Below are 21,744 nucleotides of genomic sequence, written 5' to 3' on the forward strand. Positions count from 1 at the left end.
CTATTCAGTTCCTATGCTCAATTTTAAATCAGATTGTTTGATTTTTGCTATTGAGTTATATGAGTTCTTTGTATTTTGGATAGTAACACCTTATTAGATACATGATTTTCAAAAATTTTCTCCCATTCTATAGGTTGCCTTTTCATTTTCTTGATGGCTTCTCATTTGAAATTTATTGAATTTCCTTTTTTATGTCTTCTTTGGCAAGGATTTTTTTTTTTAATTTCCAAATATTTGGGGCTTTTTCAGATAATTTTCTGTTATTGGCTTCTAATGTAATACTATTTTATCTCAGCTTATACTTTGTATGATTTCAATCTTTTGAATTTTATTGAAACATTATTATGGCCCCAAACATAGCCTCTCTTGGTGAAAGTTTCGTGTGTACCTCAGAGGAAATGTGTTTTTTGCTGTTGTGAGTGGAATGTTCTGTAAATGTCAAGTTGCTTTATAGTGTTGTTCAAGTTCTCTATATCTTTGCTGATTTACTGTGTATTTGCTCTATTCAGTTTGGGAATAGCATGTGCATATCTCCAACCATAATGGCAGATTTGCCATTTTTTTCCTTTCAGGTCTATCTGTATTCATATATTATGACATTGTTATTGGGTGCCTACATATTTAAGGTTGTTATATTCGCTTGAGAAATTGACCTACATATCATTATATCATGTCTCTCTTTATCCTTGGTAATATTCCTCATTCTACAATTTGGTACTAATATAGCCACTCCAAGTTTGGTTTGCTTATTTGTTGGACACTACAGTTTTTCATCCTTTTACTTTTAACCTATCTGTGTCTCTAAAGTAAATTGCTTTGTTTATCCAATCTGACATCTCTGCCTTTTACTTAGTGTTTAGATTATATGCATTTAGTGTAATTGTCAATATAGTTATGTCTAAATCTATCTTGCTATTTGTTTACTATTTGTTCCATCTGATTTTCACCCCTTTCCTGCTGCTGCTGCTGTTGTTGTTGTTAATCAAAAATTTCTAAAACAATATTTTATGTACCCTACTGGATTATTTAACTATACCACTTTCTTTCAACTTTTGATAATTGTTCTAGAATTTACAATATATATATTTAATATGTCACAGACTACCTTCAAATTATATTATACCATTTTACATATAGTGTAAGAAACTGAAGACAATAAACTTCTATGCACCCCTTCAAAAAAAAAAAAGAATAATGATGTTCAGGCTTTATCCCCAAATAATTGGATACATTTGTTCTGGGGCAGAGCCCAGACATGAGTATTTGTTCAAAACTCTACAGAAGAGTCAATGTACAGGCAAAGTTAAGAAGCATTGTTTTACTAGGTTTGTCGAACCACGGATATAGGCAAAACTATATTTAAGTATGAATAGACTTCTTTTAGAATTTATTAACATTTTGGTTGATTTTGAGTGGGACTTAACTTTTTGTTTACGTCAGTTAGGTTTGGGTGGTCTATTTTTGTACTGAAAAGCTCACATAATATTCATTGGTTTCAACATATGTGGCACATAATGCAATAAGCTATAGTGGCTCTTTAGAAGCATTGATGAGAAAGCTCTAGTAAAAAGGAGACCATTGCCTCATCCACTATCTATACTTCCGAAGAAGTATACTTCCAAAGATGGATGAGTGACCTAGAGGCAAAGAAACATGGCTAGTGTGGAGCACCCACACAGGATCACAGCCTGAAGCAGGAGATCATCAGATACCAGAGTTGAAGTATGTTATTTTAAAGGTCCTTTGAATTGGACTTCCTGGATACTTGGTACTAGTCTTACAGGAGTCCCAGAGAGCATATACTTGACCCCTAGTATCACTGACCCATATGCAAACAATAAAACTTGGTCCCAATTTTTTAAAATAATGTTAGGTAAGAAATGAGTGCTGGAATTGTCTTGTGCTTTCTCAAAGTAGGTACTTTTCTACACTTGGGTGGCTCAGCCTTTCCAGGTCACAGAGCCTTATTTCTGCATCCTTATTTTGTCCTCAAGCCAAAACCTACAGCAACTATGAAAACAATCCCCATGCGTTTGCTGAAATCCAGTGGTTCCTTACAGTTCTTCAAATATACTTTGTACCATTCTGACCTCTTAATTTTTCTCATATCTTTTCTTTTACCTCAAAGAAATGTGAAATTAACACATATTTCCCCAGATCATACCAATACAAGATTTAAATGGGGTTGTATTAAAAAGTTCAGGCAAATTTCAACTGCCCTCAAAAGCTTACCCATTTGTTTCCAGATGCCTATGAGCTCACCTGAGCTCATGATCTCCTCACCTATCTCATCCTACAGTGGCCTCTGTAACACCTTGAATTACAGAACTGTAGTATATAGAACACAGTACATGTACACAGTATGCCTCGTTTTCTCATGGGATAGTATGTACCATAATATATATATATACACTTCCAAATATATATACTTCCAGTTCTTACAGAATTTCAGTGAAAAGGTTGTTTTAGCAGGTTGGCAAGTGTTTCCACGCAGTTCCCCTCTCCCTGGGAATCCCACCCTGAGATGACTGAGATGGGGAACAAATCTGATCGACAGAGAGCATACATTTCCCACCATTGCCCCTCTCCCCTGACAACAAAATCTTCGTTATTCAGCCCATTGCATCTGCTTCACTTCTCCAAGTGTGAAGTCTCCCAGAAGACCTGCTGGTCCTGCAGGTAAATAGAGTGCTGGCAGGCTCTCCCACCATCTAGTCAACCTGGATACATATACATTATCTTAGTGGTGGAGTAGGCCTGGGCTCCCGTGAGCCCCTAGAGGTTGAGGATTGCATGTTATTTTGGTTTACAACTGCACAGCATTTAGCAACGTGTTTTGCTGACGGTGGTTACACAATAAAACTCTCCTGAATTGAATTCTGCATCACAAAACACATATAGACCTTGCCAGAGACCATTGTTCACGCAATGTAGGCACATACAAAACAAAATTGTCAAGCAGAACAAATATTTCCCTAGTCTGCCCCCTAAAAACTAAAACAGCCTAAAAGATAGTGATAACCCCAAAGTTATATCATGGGTCTTTTTTTTCCGGCCTTTCATTTTCCATAAATAATATTTTCTGGCCTCAGGCATTCACCTATTTGCAACCATGGGATTAAAACATCAACCATGGGATTAAATTCAGAATCATCTTAATGTGTGTGTTTGCATGTGTGCATGCCCATGCGTGCATACGTGTGCTGGTAAGTGAACATTAAAGTCGCTTTGTCATGATTTGGGGACTCTAGTGGATTCAGCAGGTTACATATGGAGCCTATCAATGTGGGACAGCTTGTGGATATCATAAATATATTTTTCAGATAGAAACTTTGCAGCCGTGAACACACCACGTGCTCACCCCTTCCCTAAGGTTCACTCCTTTATTTGTAAATAGCCAGAAAGCCGTCAAGCCAGAGTTTAATAAACTTTTAATTTGAAATGAATTACCACATGTTGTGTTTGTTTATCCGTTATTAAATCTCTGAGCAACATGTCAGTGGCAGGAACAGCATACTGTATCACAGCGCTGATATATTAGAAAACAAACCCACGGGGGATATTAACTGCTAATACTATGTCTAGGAAGCCTCTAAGAAAAATAAATAAATATATGCAATGTGGCAAAGACAGGCATTGGAAGAGATTTTTATGTTTTTTTTAAATTAATCTATTCAGAGCAAGGGCAGAAGTTCCCTGTGTAGTCTTTGAAATGTGAGGCTCGTATTGGTCTCTGAGCTCAGAGCACAGCAAATGATGATCAGCCTTTTCCAAAGCATTTTCCTAAAGCATAAAAGATTCTTCCTCTCATGGTATACAGTGTTCCCATATTGAATGTGTCAGTATTCATGTTTCTTGGAGTATCACCTGTCCTCCTTTTAAGGGAACTGGGGGCAGACTTTTTGCCAAGTTCAGAGCACAGGGCAGTAGATGTGGAAAATATAGTCGCAGTACCCTGAGGAAATACTAGAAAGCAAAAATGATCTAGTGAAAAATGGTCTAAGAGTAATTGCTTCTAATCTTCTGGTCAGGATCCTAAAACTAGGTTAAAATGTCAGTATCACTGAAATATTATTACTGTTAAACCAGAACCTGCTTTCTCTAAAGTTAAAAATTCTAAAATAAGATTTTTAGTTTCATATTTAATCCTAAAACATTAGGGGGAAGGAAGGAAGGAAGGAAGGAAGGAAAGAAGGAAGGAAGGAAGGAAGGAAGGAAGGCAGAGAGGGAGGGAGGGAGGAAGGAAGGAAGCAAAGAAAGAAACCCACATTACATATGCACATTTTTTAGTGTCCCAAATAGTGGCTTTAGAGTTGACTGGATATTTGAACTTGATATTTAAACAAAAAATTAACTGCAGTTTTCTATCTTTTTTATAATCATTTCTTTTATATGTCTTGATTTATTAATTCTATCTCAGGAAGGTGATCATCAACCACCAGAAAAGATCTGGACTTTTTCTTCTCCTTCTACATCTCAGATTCCCAGGTTACATAGATTATGTGCTATTGTTAAATTAATTTATTTTCATAGAATGAGGGCATCCCAAGCCCTCCTGTTGGAAGGCCTGACTAATCTGATTTGATGTAGACAAGAGGTGGGTAAAAGTCTTTCTTTTGCAGACAGGACTGAGTAAGACTTAATCACAATGTCCACGAATGTCCTTGACAGAGCAGCCCCACGAAGCATTTTGGAATGAGGCTAAATCTGCCCTTCGCTTCTCTGTTTCCTTCTCTGCCCTTTTATGGCACTCTCTACTCTTTCTTAGATTGCCAGTGCCTTAGACCACCCCCCCCTCCACCTTCCCCATATCCACATTGAGCATATCGACAACAGCATAGCCATTGTTAGCCACCTGGGATATTTGCATTTAAAATAAAAATCCAAAGCCTTAAACCTATTAAAACCCAACATAGAATGCTTACAGTCAGCTCAAAGGTGTGCGTGTTGAGGACAGCAAACTCTACCCATTATTCTCTAAACCCAGACCATGACTTCGGTCACCTCCTACCTTCTCAGGCTATGAGTAAAGCAAATCCAAGGTCTCAGGTGTGAGAAGCAATATACTTTAATCAAGTTGCCTTATAGTGTTGGCAATTATTACCTAGTGTCAATATAGATCTCATTTCTCATTCAGTTTCACAAATATTTGTTTAAAGCCAGTGACATAATTCAACATATATGAATTCTGTGTATAAAATTTCAATATAACATTTCCAGGTATACATGAATCTATAAAATGACACTGAGTTCTCTGGAGGTGGTGGTGTCTCAGTAATCATTGGCTGGTGATAATGGTTTTACTCATAGGGAAACATGACAGGTGTGAATACGGAAGCCGAGGGCTTGCGCTGGACTTGCCTGTTAGGGAAGGAAGTGGGGTTCTAGAAATTGAGCTTAGCAATCAGTGGAGTTTTACTTGGCCCAACAAGGCAAAAAGTCTCCAAGGGATTTGGAAAACTCCAGGCACAACTTAAGAAACGTTTATCACTGGAAATTGAATATGAAACTCTGTGTTGCCCAGCAGATAGGTAGAACGAGACAAGGAAGATGGATGTCACCTAAGAAGTCAAATAGTGCAGGCTTTGGGTCCGATTATAGTAGGGATCCAGCATCCTTCGGAAACATTGCTGTTTTCCTGAGCTATGCCCTCATCCCAACACTTTCATCATTCTACGTACTCCCCCAGGTTGAAATCTACCACATACCAGTCTCAGCTAGAGTCTAGGTGTTTATGCCTCTCTAATGGACATATTCTCCTTCCCAACTTCCACCTCTCTCCTGAGCTTCACATGCATTTTTCCAAAGATCACCTGAACGTTTCTACTTGGGTATAATATAGGAATCTCAAAGTCAGTAGGTCCAAAATCAAGCTCATGGTTTTTCTTCTAATCTTGTCCTTCCCCCTGTATTTCCTGTTATCTGCTGGTTGATATCCATATCTACCCATGTTAAAAAATTAGGAATCATCCCTAATTCTCCTGTGCCACCCATATCCAATTAACAGGAACATTCTTATTCTTAGTCCTATGGTCATTCTATTCCACCTCTTTAATACTTTAAAAATTTGTACTCTCTTCTCCAACTTTACTATCTCTGCCCTAATTCAGACCCTTATCTGTTGCCTGGACTGCTCTAAACTTTTCCTAACTGATCTGTTTCTAGTCATGCCTTTCTCAAATAAACCCTTCTAAAAATTACCAGAGGGATCTGCCTAAAATAGAAAGTGAAATACATCACTCGCCTTCCTAAGATCCATCTGTGGCTATCCATTTAATGCTGATTTCTCATCAGCCACAATAGACCCAAGAAGACAGTGGAGAAAACAGTGAGGGAACATTATTAGTATCCTAGAATTTTATACATGGAAAAATGATCTACCAAAAGTAAGGAAAAATAGACTTTTGCAGACATGCAATGACTAAGAGAGTTCACCACTCACAGATCCAAACTCTAAATGAATTACTAAAGATTTATTTCAACAAGAAGAAAAATGGAACCAGACCGAAGACATGTTACATTAAAATATTATAAAGCACAGATACTGTCAAATGTGTCAGTAAATTAATTTTATATTGAAAGTAAAAAAAAAAAAACCTAGATTCTCTGTTTAACAAAAAAGTGAAACTGAAGGCATAGCCAACAATAACGTAACAGTACACAGAGGTGTTTAATGAGTAGCTAAAGCACACTAAAAGTCCTTGTCACACTCAGAATAGAAATGAAGTATTGAATAAAGTTAGAGTTTTAAAGATAATTTATACTTAAATATGTAGACAAGAAAATTAAGGATAATAGCTAAAATAACAATAAAATTTATAGATTAAAAACAGTACAGGAGGGACTTTCCAGGTGGCGCAGTGGTTAATAATCCGCCTGCCAATACAGGCGACAAGGGTTCGAGCCCTGGTCTGGGAAGATCCCACATGTCGTGGAGCAACTAAGCCTGTGCACCACAACTACTGAGCCTGCGCTCTGGACCGCGAGCCACAACTACTGAGCCCGTGTGCCACAACTACTGAAGCCTACGCACCTAGAGCCCATGTTCCGCAATAAGAGAAGCCACCACAATGAGAAGCCCATACACGGCAACGAAGAGTAACCCTGCTCGCCGCAACTAGAGAAAGCCCGTGTACAGCAACGAAGACCCAATGCAGCCGAAAAAATAAACAAATGAATAAAAAAAAAAAAGTACAGGAAAAATAAAATAATTATTTTGAGTTAAAGAGAAATTCAAAAAAGAAAGTATTCTTTAAAGGCAAAGAAATAGGATGGTAAACATAAAATGCAAAATAAAATGTTATCAAGTACAAATAGAACAGTAATAAGAATAATTACCATAAAACCTAAACTTACCTATTAAAAAACACATATCTACTTGTCTCGAGTACAAAAATAAAATTCAGATTTATACTGCTAAAAAAGATATATCCAAAAGGGCACCACAGGTGAATTTTAAATTTTTAAAATAAAGTGTAAAAAAATAATATATGCTTTGAAAATATTTATCAAAAAAATCAGATGGTAGAATTAATATCAGAAGAGTTAGATTATAAATCCAAAAGCATTAATAGACATACAGAGAGACTACATCTATACAAAAGAAATGAGAACATCATAAAAACTATAACAATCATAAACTTGAATGCACTTAACAACAGATTTAAAATACATAAAGCAATATCCGGCAGAATTACAGGGAGAAATGGACAGATCCAGTCATAATTGGAGATTTCACACATCAGATAAATAAAAACTGAAGACAAATGTGTTAAGCTTTCAAATCAAGGAGGTTTTAAGAGTAACCCCAAAGAAAATCTGAAGAAAATGAGTAAAAAAATAATAAGGCTAACAATATAAATGTAGAGTAAACAAAAAATCAATCAAGAGTCTTAATGGAGGCAAATGAGCAATTGTATATTTTTAAAAAATGAATAAAAACGCATGTCTTAATCAATATTGGGAATGAAAAGAAGAATATAACTATAGATTTAGTGTTATTTTAAACTTATGATAGTATTCTTATATATTTTCTTATAGATATGTAAAATATCTCTCAAATAATACATTAAAAACACTGATTCCTCCAAGGAGAACAATAGTTTGCTGGGAGGACAGCAAGGGGAGACAGCTTTTATTTCAAACAATTTAAATATATTGCCTATCTGACAAAACTGTAACAGAAGGGAATGCATTTTAAAAGGTAATACAATAATATGACAATGCTAATCCCATCAGTTTTAGACTAAGTTAATCCAATTAGAATTAAATTAATAATAAAGTGATTGAATAATCATTAAAAATCAAAAATTGAATCAGAAATCAAGACTTTCCTACCATTCACCCCACCTAAAAAAAAAAAAAAGGCACCAGAACTCTTACAGATCAATAAGAAAAATAAGTAAATAACCCAAAGAAAAAGTGGACCAAATATAGGAAGAGGTAATTGTCACAGAAGATAAAATCCAAATGGTCAACAGAAACATATGAAAACCTTTCTTGTATTCAAGGAAATTCTAATGAAAACACAGAGATATCATTTCATTCCAACTGAATTGACAAAACTGACAATAACAAAGATTGATAAGATGTGAGTCAAAGAGACTCTGCTACACAGCTATTGGGTTGGAAATTGATACAGCTGGATGGCAGTGTGTCACTATGCTGTAAACTTAGGATGTGTGTGCCCTGACTCAGTGATTCCTTTCCCTGTAGATATACTGTAATGAAAGTCACACCTGTGAGCGCACAGAGGACATGTCCAAGAATAATCACTATAACCTCGTTTGCAATAGAGTGAAACTGATAACAACATAAACAATAAGAATTAACAAATTTTGTTACAATCATGTAAAGAAGTTCTATACAGAAATAAAATCAATAAACCAGAAATACATATATGTGTTTGTGAGTGTGTGTTTGTATGTGTGTGTATGTAAATCAAAGATAATATTGAGAAAAAATAAAGTTCCAAAAGTAGACGTAAAGTATGATATATTTATATAAACTTTATAAACATAGGAAATACATTCTATATTGTTTATAATTACATACATACCTCAGAAAGGGAATTATTCCCTTTGGGTAAAGGGAATTATTCCCTTTGGGTAAAGGGAATAATTCCCTTTGGGTAAAGGGAATAATTCTTTACGAAAGATAATAATCTCTAATGTATCTCTTCTGTAAATTGAAACTTTTGTACATTGAATATTTCAAACAATGTTATTTGCTTATTAAGTGCTTGATTAAACCAGTCTTTGAAAACAAAGTCTTATAAAATAAATTATATTATTTGAGAACTTTATTCTGAAAACAATTCTCTTTCATTGAGCATGCAAGAAAGAATTTTAGAGCAGCAAGTCATGTGTTTCAATGAATTTTCTATTTTATTATGTAATTTATAATTATGCAATATGAAAACTAGTATTCTTGTCTATGATTACATTCTCTTTAAGTGGCAAGATATAGAAAGAAATACACTAATACTACTGCTTTTCCAGTTTTATATAATATAACAAAACTTGAAATATTAGTAATAGAATGCTGATAAAATGTGAACTAACCTTGAGATGGGAGTGAGGAGGATTTAGCTTCATCACCCCTTGAGGCACAAATGTTCTTCTCTGTTTCTTTCTCTGAAAGGCCAGCTGTGTTATCGACACCTGATTCTGCTTTCTCTGCTTCAGCCATTAAACAAACTGGAAATTCAGGGGGAAGCTGAATACGTCTTTCATGGTTTTTTTGGTCATCCAAATGTAGAGGAAGTTTAATTACCTATTAAAAGATAGACCTGTTATTGAAACTGTTGAAAATATTACACACACAGCTAATTATTTCTCTAGAACAAGGATATAATTTGCAAAATCCAAAAGGTCAACAATGAATTTAATTTTTCCAAAACTTCCATTTGTTTTTGTTTGGTTTCATTACCAAAAAAATGCATTTTTTGTATTAACAGGTTTACATACAATGTCATTGCTCTATATGTTTATTAGTTTCTTTGTTTTATAATTTCTTTAATTTCTTCTTTCAAATAACACTGTGTGTCTAATATTCATGCTGGAATAAAATTAGCAAATATTCATTTACTAGCTAGTATTTACTATCTTCAAGAAACAATATTTTAAGTTCAAAAATAAATGATCAGATTGTAGAATCTAGTGGTGAATATAAGGGTGCTCAGTATGCAATTTTTCCAACTTTTCTGTATGTTTAAAATGTTAATAATAAAATGCTTGGTAGAAATAATCAATGACACAGGAAATGAAGTATTCAGGAAAGTGAGGGATTGATAGAAAAGGTTTTCTAGGAAGAAGTTAAAGGCTACCTTCCTTGCATAATTTTCCATCTTACATTCTTCCACACCCACTCTGGGGGTTGAATCAGAGCAACTTCCAGTCTCCTTCTTAAAGCTCAGGGCTATTAGCTTGAGTTCTACCCCTAGTAACACATGAGGTCATGGCTGAGGCACACACCCTGGCTCGGCCAGCCCCTCTGACTGTGGCAGTTTCCTTCCTCCAACAGACACCGGAGGGAAATGATCAGAACTTTACTTGTTTCCTCTAATCTCTAAGTCTGCATTGCAGAACCCCTTTTCTGTTCCAATATCTACTTTATCTTTCTTTTCTCTTCCCAACCTCAAGTTATTCTTCTCCTAACTCCAAAAGGACTACTCAAAATTAACTTGTTCAGAAATGTTTGCGTTTGAGAAAACTCACATCAGAAAAATCCACATATTTCACAATTTCACATGGAGGAAAATAGGGTTTCAAGACAAAAATTTTTCATTTTCATCCTTGTGAAAGAGAAGCATCTACATTCGTACTTATTCTGCCTTACAATCAGAAAATCATACATCTTGAATAATAGTACTATTCTCATTAGTAGGACTCACTCCCCCTCCCCAACTCCTTATGAAATATACACAGGAAGAAAACTTCTGTTATTGTCTATCAAATAAGAAAGCTAGTGTACAATTATGTCCATTTGTAATGGATAATAGCCAGAGGGCTCTACAGATAAATCATAATATTACTTTTTTCATAAAGTTTTTTTTTAAACAGGGAGTCAGAAAAAACAGGAGAAAAAAATGGGCAATGAGTTCAGATCAAGTAGATTTTAGTGAAATCAGGTTATTCTATTGTTGTTCATCAGATAATCTCTTTTCTTGACTTTGTAACTTTTAAACATGACTTCTTGATTTTATCTCAAATATAAAATATATATATTTATATATATATATCTCTTTATTATCGATATCTGTACTACCTAAATTATCTTTTACTGATTTTCCATGTCATAATTTATAGAACACTGAACATTAGGTAACAATGAAAAATTTAGTGAAAAATTATTAATGCCTTTTACATTACCTAATAAATACCAAACTTTATTTTCTTTAATGGCTATATTTTCATTTTCATTTCATTTTGATCTCTTCGTACAGTATTCAAGTCATCAATTTGTTAAATACTTTGTTGAGTATTTTCTACAGTTTTCTTCAAAATTTGGGTGATTTTTCAATAACTCCTTTGGATTCATTTATGATGGTCTTCCTTTTCAAACTTATATCAATTTTCTAATCTTTAGAAGTTTTAAAAAATTTCTGATCCTGAGGTCCACCTCAAAACAATTTAATCAAAATATCTGGGAACAGGACTCAAGCTATAGTATTTTTAAAGCTTCCCACATGATTCTAACATACAGCCAGATTTATTTTAGGATGCCTCTATTTCCAGAATGAATAGAAAGACACATATTCATCTAAGAGTGGTTTTCTTAATAGCATACCTAGACTGTGACAAGAAGATATTTCAGCAAAACATTATAACTGAATTAGCTAAAAGGGAAAACATGTCAGTGAATGAAACTTAAAATAAATAGAAAACAGGAAGACCATCCCATAAGAAGGATATGTAGCTGCTAATTTTTAGGTCAGAACTACATGTGTTTCCTGAAAATGTCCATATTTAATGGTTCCTTCAGTTAGGTAGGTAGGTAGATAGACAGATTGAAAAAAATATCAAACATACAGGTAAGGAAGAAAATAAATCATAGCATTTTATGATACAAGCACCCCAGAAAAACAACATAAACAGGTAGAACAAATTTGGACATATAAGACAAAAATAATTTGACTAAAAATGTGTTGGAATGCTTTATATTTCATGTATGCTGTCATTTTCTTTTTTGGATCCTCCAAGGTGGTGGCCTAAAATGAATTTACACAACAGCATTTCTGCTAAAAGACTTGGTTAGAAAATAGAATGCCAAACCTATACCAATAAATGGTGTGTGACCAAGTGGTTTTTTGTTTTTGTTTTTTTAAATTTTTGATGTAAACTAGGCAGCTTACATTGAAGCCATGTGTATGGCAAAGAGAGCTTTCTGATGGCCACTTTCATCCTGTGGAAATGTGGGTCATTGGGTATCTGTTGTTGGTCTCATCAAATAAATATCAAGCATCCAGAGGGCAGAGACCACATCTATCTCTTCATATCCCTGGAACAAGCAATGCTCAACACACAACAGAAGCTCAATAAGAACTTTCAATAAAGAAATACATCCCCTGTCCCATGTTGGTGAGACCAGTCTGCTCCAGCAGCAACAGATTGTAAACTGAGAAATCAGGGGACTTGGATGGATGTCCGGACTTATTTATAACATAGACGTTTGGATTAAGTTATCCTTAAGATTTCTAACTCTAGAATTTTACCCCTTGTTTGTAGACATAAATTTAATCTGCGTTATGAGAAATCAGTATTAAGATGTAATTACTTTCATAGGTTTATGATACTGGAATTTTCAATAGCATGAAAGGAAGCTAAAGGCTAGAAAGAAGCAGCTTTGAAAAATTTTTAAATTCTTTTTCCCATTCACAAAATCATATTGCAAACCTGAAAGTAGAGATTGCACAGCCAGTGGTCCAGGTCCAAGCAAATCAAATCTTCAATTTTCCTGAAGCTGTCGAGTTTCTGGTCATAATGTCCTCGGAGAAGTGGACACTTGAATTTTCCCTCCACTACATCCAAATTGCTATCATACAAAGGGAAAGTCGTCCAGCCCGCAACTTGGTGGAGACAAGCGGATTTCCCACGAAGGAGAATGAGTTCAAACAAGAAAGCTGCACCAGGTTTCACTTCCTTCTTAGACGGGAGTACCTAGGACAGACATTAGGACAGGGGAAGACCAGGATGCTTGTATTTAGAAACACGTCACAGTCAGTGATGCCCACAGATAATTTAGAGTTTAAGAGTTGGTTTGTACTTTTACTGTTTGCTCTTAAAAACTCACCATTGGGTGCACTCACATAAATAAATGTTCCAGCCCAAGGTAATTGAGCAAACATACCACCATGAAAATCTGACCCCAAAAAACACGACAAATTTGACCCTGCCAGTTCAAGATTCTGCCCTTTAGGAGCTTTAGGACTCAAACTTGTAATATGTTAACTAAAGTGGTATACGGTATTGTTGCTTGAGCTGGTACCTCTTTGTGTAACTATTTCTATCTTTTGTCTTATTGTTTTACTTGCCTGTCATTCATCTTTGTATCATTCAGGTAACCAGCACAAGTACTTTGAACAGAAGAAATGCTTTTCTTTAAAAAGAAAAATGGTTGAACAAACTATCACACTCCAGAGAAACTAATCCTGGGCATAATGATAGTCTGAATTAACTATTACAAGGTCTACCTCTTCAAAGAAATATAGTGTCCCATTTAATTTTGTGACGACTCTGTATATTTCAGTTGACACTATAATGCACATCACTGTATAAGCAATTTGTCAGTGCTAAGTAAATAATGTTAGGCATAAAGATGGATAGAATGATCAGATTGACCAAGCCATTGTTCACATCCCCAGATTAGAGATGGAGGCTATTCTCCAGCCTTTAAAAATTTTTTTAGGAAAATGCAAGACATGAATAATCTTTTTTTAAAATAGAGTATAGCCTTGGGTTTTTTTTTTAAATTCTGTGTGAATAATTATAAATGGACAAAGATAGGGACTTGCCTAAGACTATTTTATAACAATACATTTAACCAAAAGTATCTAGGCATATTTTATATGATTTATATAAATATTCCAAGACTTAGTTTATGTTTAAAATGAAGCAGAAGCATCTGTTGAAAAATGCCATAACCCTGTGGCAGCTGCTATTAAACCATTAACAGGATCAGGTTTCATTTAAACCAGATTTACCATTTTCTACAACAGCCCATGGGAGAGCTAAAAACATTACGCACAAATTACAGACAAAAGAGATTCTTAATCAACCCATACTTTTCATTTGGTTAGATGGCTGTGAGTAACCCTTGTGATAAGAGAATAAAAGCTAAATGGGGAGGAGGAGGAAAAATGGGGTCAGAAACCTGTTTCTGACCATCGTTTAAAAATAAAGCTGAACTGCTGCTATTACAGTCATTTCATCAATTTTTATCTCTGCATTTAGAAGTGAAAACTAATGTCCCTCTTATACTAACCTGATCTTACTCAGTGATATGTTCAAAATATTAATGGATTAAGTAAGAAGTTGACCAGTACTGACTCAATTCTATCATTAAGTTTCCTGTGGTCTTGGGCAAGTCACTTCTCTTTTTGTATCTAAGTTTCCATGCATTCAAATTTCCTCATCCATAAAGAAAAGAATATAAGCACCTTCCTCACAGAGTTGATGCAATTATCAATTTGGATAACAAATATTAAAATGTTCATAAAAATGTAAAATGCACATAAATATTATTATTATTATTAATCTTATGACTTTATCCCAACTATTTCTATGACTTAGATTATAGTTTATTTTAATAAAGAAGAAAAGAACATTTTAAGGTTGAAGATCATCTGTAAATATGTCAAACACTAGTATCATTTTGTGCGTGAGAAACAGTTCAAGGCTACCAAACATAACCCAGTAACACCAGTCAGCATTGTGTCACCTGTAACAATGTAAATTAGAAGCCAGTCTTTAGGCACAAAAGGATCTTCACTTCAGCCTATTTAACAAGATAGAGGTGTCACATGCAATTACCCTGACAGTCCCCCCCCCAACAAAAATAAGTATTTGAACAAGACAAAGCCTAGTCACTGATATTGACTGAAAAGGAGGGTAAGAGCCATAGGCTATCAAATAGAGGAATTTATCTGACAACAGTTGTCTTATTTATTCTTTTAGTGCCTTTCCCTTGCTGTATGTTGTAGGAGAGATCTTTTGCTCTGTAATGTGTAGGTTGGGACTCATTTTTTTCCTCTCTGGCAAGAAAGGATCACTAAGTTTCATTGTACCTCTCAGAGGAGGCTTTCCGCAAACCTGAGTATTTCCATAGCTGTCCTATGATGTGATGTTTCCATAGTTTTCTGTAGCTTTGTAATTGAATGCTATATAATAAAGGAAATAAATGGATCAGTCTCCTCCCAACTACCAATGCTATCTCATCATCAAAGTCCTGGTAGCTGGAGGTCATAATTTCTTCAGAGTAGCTTTATTTTCTGAGTGCCATATAATATAAGGGTGATGCGTTTGATCTTCCATATCAAAGAAGGTGCATGTGAAAGGAGAGTGGAGAACAAGCGGAAAAGAAACAAACAAGAATTTTGAAGGCTGAAGTCTGTACGGAGGTTTGGAAGAGAAAGCAAAATTCCTTCCACTTGGACACCAAATACTTTTAAATTGAAGCAACTCAGAAAGGATTAAGGAAGTCTTACAAAATGATGAAAATGCGTATTGACGAAGTATTTTTCAATTTTCTGGATTTTCTGAAATATTTGGAAGGATTATTGTTTTCATTCTCAGAAAAGAAGTTGACAAAGTAATTTCAAAAACAGAAGGCTTTCAAAGTTCTGCTTCTCCTTATGATGGAGATGGTCATAAATGCCCATAATTCTTACTATAACAAGGAAAAAACTCCAGGTAAATTACAAAATTATGTATATTTTGAACGCCTTGGGAAGCTGAGGACATGAAGCTTAGAGGAAACGAAATCTCAGAGAGCATAAGCCCTTCATATATGAGTTAGGACTAGAGGTAGCTTTAATCTCAGGGAACGGGTGAAGGAGTAGATCTGTCACTGGGTGAGAGACTTTGTAGGTAAAAGGAGAAATTGGCTGAAATTTTAACAATCTTGGAGTAATGTGGAATGTCGAATACACATGAGCCCCAGACACAGAATGAGTCCTTACTATTTACAAATTCTCAGTTTTAGGACTCTTATTCAGCAGCACGTGAGCAATTGGGTTCAGGCTGAAAGTCAAAAAGAGACCTTCCATGGCACAGAAATCTCAAGGCAGGGCTAGGGAGCACAGTGGTTATGTGGTGCTTGGATACCAAGCCCAGCTGGAAGGAGGGATCTTTCACACTTGAAAACTTTTAAAACCAGTGGTGAATTAAAACTAATCAAAGCCACAACCTAACCCCAACTTAGCTTAACTCTAATCAGAAAGATCACTCTAGCTGCCTGACAGAGGCTGCTTTTTTTGTGCGGGGTAAATATTTTCTACTTCAGTCTTTACAATTCATTTATACACAATATCTGGCATACAGTACACAACTATGAGACATCCATAGAAGCAGGGAAATGTGATGCACAGATAAAAGAGAACAGTCAATGGAAACTGACCCACGGATGACTCAGATGTTAGACTTAACAAACAAATACTTTAAACAATCATTATAATTAGGATAAAGAAATAGGGAGGGGCTTCCCTGGTGGCGCAGTGGTTGAGAATCAGCCTGCCAATGCAGGGGACACGGGTTCGAGCCCTGGTCTGGGAAGATCCCACATGCTGCGGAGCAGCTGGGCCCGTGAGCCACAATTACTGAGCCTGCGCATCTGGAGCCTGTGCTCCACAACAAGAGAGGCCGCGACGGTGAGAGGCCCGCGCACTGCGATGAAGAGTGGCCCCCACTTGCCGCAACTGGAGAAAGCCCTCGCACAGAAACGAAGACCCAACACAGCCAAAAATAAATTAATTAATTAATTTAAAAAAAAAAAAAGAAAGAAAGAAATAGGGAGAAAGGTGGAAATAACCAGGGGAAGGAGGAAAATTTCAAGAGTGAACTTTAAAAATGTTTAGGGTACTTGAAATGAAAAATTCATTGAATGGGCTTAACAGTAGAAATGGACATGGCAGAAAAAGGATAGATGACCTCTAGTAGAGGCCAGTAGGAAAGTCCCAACTGAAGCACAAAGGCAAAAAGAATGAAAAAAGGGGGGGAAAAAACCCCCAACTGATCAGAGCATGTAAGATGTGTGGGACAGTAACAAACAATCGAAACACATGTAATTGGAGTCCTAAAAGGAAAAGAGAAAGACAATGGTGCAGAAAAACATGTGAAGAGATAGCGGCTGAGAATTTTCCAAAACTGATGAAAGACATCAACCCACGAAACCAAGGAATTCAGAAAATCCCAAAAAGAAAAAGGAGAAAGGAAACCTGGGCATATCATAGTCAAACCAATAAAATCAAAGATAAAACCTTAAAACTGAAGGGCTACCTATGATATTTAACAGAAAAGTTCATTATTGAATGTCAAAGGGTCATACTTTCCTTATCATGAAATCCAGAATTAATATAAAAATATTATCTATCATATGGAAAATTCTACTTTCATTTTTTTGCCCAGCTTTTTTGCCCTGCACTCGGATCATAAAAAGTTACTTTTATCTCTGGTGCTGAACAAAATGTTACCAGAAACTTTGGTTCAGTATAAGCTCTACTTTTTGCTCCTTGGTAGGCTGTTTCTTGCCTGACATCATATTGTCACTTTATATTTATCATAAAACTTGTAATTCTTCAGCATTGCATTAAAGACCCTAATGCTACCTCACCACAATCTAACTTTCTAGTTTTATTTTCTGTTAAACATATAGTTAAATATATGTTAAAATATGTAATACATAAACATGCAAATTAAATATGGTCAAATTTATTGACAATATATCTGTCTGTCTGTCTCTCTCACTCTCACACACACACACACACACACACACACAGAGTCTACTATTTTCTCATGACAGCCTCTTCATCAGGACGTACCTCTTCCTCCCCCAAGTTTTGCTCATTACAACCAAAGAATCTCGTGTCTTCAGTTTGGACAATATCTTTGAGGGCATAATTTCTAATCTCCAGGCTTTCAAACAGAAGTACAGGCAGAGATACTGGTGAGGCCCAGACATGAACTTGGAGACTTGAATGTTTTCATAACAATTACTAAGATATTCTAAGATTTTTGAAGTTCTTAAAACTTAAAATAATAACCATATTAACAAAAGACCTCAGTGACCTCAGAAAAGGGCATTTTAAAAATTTTGTTGAGGAGTACAGACTATCTAATTAAAATACTGATTGTACATAGGCCACATAATTTAAGAAGCACTGTTATATTCAGTCCCTTGCTCAGTTAGAAATCGTTTCTGTAATACGGGAGATAGTTCAGTCTCTATCTGAACCCTACACTGATAAGGAATGTTTGCCAATTCATAAGGTAAATCAATTCCTTGTGAACAGCTTTTTATTAGAAAGCTTCACTCCCTCCTCAGCAGTTATGGTGTCATAAGTGCTGTTCATCAAATATTTCCAGCTCTTTACCTTCTAAGCGTATAGTAGGATTGCATGTCCAAGCCCCGTTGTGGTTGGGTGGGCCATGTGACTAGCTCTGGACAATGACCTCTGAGTGGACAGAATATGTGTCACTTCTAGGCCAGGGCACTTATTATTGGCTCTAGATTCTCCAGAGTTTTCTTTCATTTTTCTCCTTTGCTACAGTGACCAGTGACCAGTCTTTGACTTAGAATGAGAATGGGTAAAGCAGAGCCCCTAGCTGTCCTGAAGTAGACACATAGCTTGGGTGAAAAATAAGCTTCTACTGTATTAAGCCACTGAAATACTGGGGGGTTTTGTTACCATAAAATAACCAAGATAATATTGACTGACTGCTCCTGCTTTGTATTGACTCACAACCAGTCTTAACTGTTCTATAAACATGATTATTATACCACAATAGCTTCAGAGCCATAGTTCTAAGTCATTGGATATGAAGTCGAAAACCTAGTGGTTCTTTGCCAGCGTCATGATAAAACCAACTGTAGAGGAAAACGCAAATACTCACATAATCTGCACTACAGTGGATAAGCAGAATACCCAACAATGCTTCAGTTGTTTGTGGTAAGACTACAGTGACGCTGCTTGGATATTTCTTTGGTTGGAATTCCTATAAATGCATCTTAAATGCTTTTGACGTTATATATAGTTTACCTCAGTCCTAATTGTTCAATCCTGCCCTGTTTAATTGCTTCTCTAATTTAAAAGGGAAGCTATATGTCCTAATGGGTTAAAAGCATGGGCTTTGGCATCAGACAAACGTAAGATCAAATCCCAATGTAACACTCCAGTAAGTAACCTATCATTTTGGGATGGATCTTTGTTTCACCATTTACAAAGTGCTGGTGGTGGTGGTGGAAGGGGTGGGGAAGGAAGGACAGTGGTGATGAAGGGAAGGTGGCAGTTTGGGAGAATGAGAAATGAACAAAATGGTGTCTTCTGGGACTAATATTCTGTTGGGAATAAGCATAGTCAAGGAAGTAAATAAATACACTTAATTTGCATTAGAAAATAGCAAAGTGTTCTTTCTGAGGCAAACAACTCTGGACAGATGACTGGGAACTGATGCCACAGCACAGGGTAATCTAGGTTATCCAGTGAGAGTTTAATAATACCATTATTTTCCTTTCCATTCCCTTAGCCAAGATAAATAAACAGACATATTAGCTCTAATCCCCAGTCTTTCTGCTGCGGGATGAAAGAAGGTAATTATTCTTGGAAACTTATCTTGGCCTAGGGATCAAGGACAGAGGGTGGTAACAGCTATAACTATCATAGCTTCTGAATAGAAGAAGAGAGAAAATCTTACACCTACACCGTTGGAAAACCAGTGCTCTCATGTGCAAATGTAACAGTTCCAGTTCCCTGTTTTAGAAATTGATTTTTTTAGTTCCTTAATCCTAACAGTATAGCATCAACCATTAACATGTATCAAAAGCTTACTAAATGCAAGGTACTTTTTAAACCACTTTATCCTTATGAACACAATCACCACAATAATCCTATGAAGTTGATTCTATTATAACTCCATTTGACCAATGACACAACTGAGGCAAAGAGAGCTGGCCCAAGGTCACACAGAAAATAGGTGTAGAGGGTAGAGCTGGGATTTGATTCCTGGCCATGTGCTCCAGAGCCATTCATGCCATGCTTCCGAGATGTTGGAGGTGAACATCAGACAGCCTACCTTGGATTCCTGATGAAGAAGCTCAAGACCATTCCTCTACACCCTATTTCCTGCTCCTTTCCTACAGGCTGAGGAGCTGGGCTCTTTCCCACGTTTCTCTGTATTCAGCCTGTTCTCTCCTTAATTGCTCCCAGTGAGTTCAGGCATCAAAAGTAGACACAGAACTTACCGAGAGAAAACATCTCCAACAAAACTCCATCATCAGCATCCTGAAAAACTCCATCATCCAACATCCTTAAAGAATGAATCTTTCTGAATATATATACATATATATGCATAAAACCAAATCACATTGCTGTACACCTAAAGCTAACACAACATTGTAAATCAACTATACTTTAATAAAAAATAAAATAAATTTTTTAAAAATGAGTCTTTCTGAGGGCTAGATTCATCAGATAGCTTACAAATTAGTAATTCTGAATAAAAATCTTCCTAAAATGAGGGCACAAGTCTATGATCTCTCAAACTTACAGTCCCTGAATTGAATTTTGTGATTTCTCAACAAAGAATTTAATTATTTAAGAAACCTCCACAATCATATGACGATTTCCTCAAGGACATCATCTAGCAGTCTCCCAAATTTGATTTGTGTAAGAATTACCCAAAGGAGTTTATTAAAAATACAGATTTCTAGGCCCCTTCTCATCCTTGAGTCAGTAAGTCTGGGGTGAAGCTCAGGAATTTGAATTTCTACAGGCACGTCAAGGTAATGGTGATTCACGTGGTCCTTCAGACCACACTTTGAGAATCATCGCCCAATATGGATACCAAGACAAGACAGGTTTGTGTGTCCTTGATCATATGTCTAATTGACTTCATAGCTTAGGGCAGCCACATTTCTGTCTAAAATCAAACTGATTCATACCTGAATAATTACTGGCTAAAAAATATGGCCTTTCCACCATTTTCCATCAAACATGACTGAAATCAAGAGGAAATATATGGCATATCATCTCATTACATCGCAATTCCATTACCTGACCTCAACCTCAATGTGTCATAACTCATCTCTTCACATACTACTCAAATGTTCAACTAAGAATATTTCACTCCAGGGAGATGGCAAAATCTAATTGAATATTTTAATTTAGAAAATTTAGTTCTGGGATTTCTCCCCCTACCCACCCCCCCCTTTTTTTTTTCTTTTTTTGAAGTGAAAACAAAAGTTGAATTTTCAGTTTCTCCTTGTTAGGCAAAAGATAGATTTTTCCCTTCTTTGTCCCTGAGAGTTGAAGACATTGGGGAAAAATTGGGCACAGCCCATTACTTTTACAAACCCCAGTGACTGAGCCTCAATGCACAAAAAGATGGCATTTCTGAACATCTGCAGCATGATTAGATCAAAGACCAACAAATTAACCACAAATGGTTTTACAAGGAACAGGCAAATACATCATTTGGAAAGAATAAAACTTTTGGCAATCATTGCTAATCAACACTTTCCCTTTGGGAA

General features: G+C 35.9%; 1 protein-coding gene across 1 annotated transcript in view; it reads right to left on the reverse strand.

Annotated features, from left to right (window-relative positions):
* Window positions 1-21,744, reverse strand: part of LOC133094923 (uncharacterized) — a gene marked incomplete at its 5' end in the record, with an annotated part of 263,216 nt that overhangs the window by 165,966 nt on the left and 75,506 nt on the right. The window contains one exon of the mRNA XM_061195651.1: window positions 9,564-9,698. Within this exon, the coding sequence (XP_061051634.1) occupies window positions 9,564-9,698 (135 nt within the window). The remainder of the gene's footprint in view (window positions 1-9,563; window positions 9,699-21,744) is intronic.

The sequence above is a fragment of the Eubalaena glacialis genome, chromosome 7 (genome assembly GCF_028564815.1).
Source record: "Eubalaena glacialis isolate mEubGla1 chromosome 7, mEubGla1.1.hap2.+ XY, whole genome shotgun sequence".
Classification (NCBI taxonomy): Eukaryota; Metazoa; Chordata; class Mammalia; order Artiodactyla; family Balaenidae; genus Eubalaena; species Eubalaena glacialis.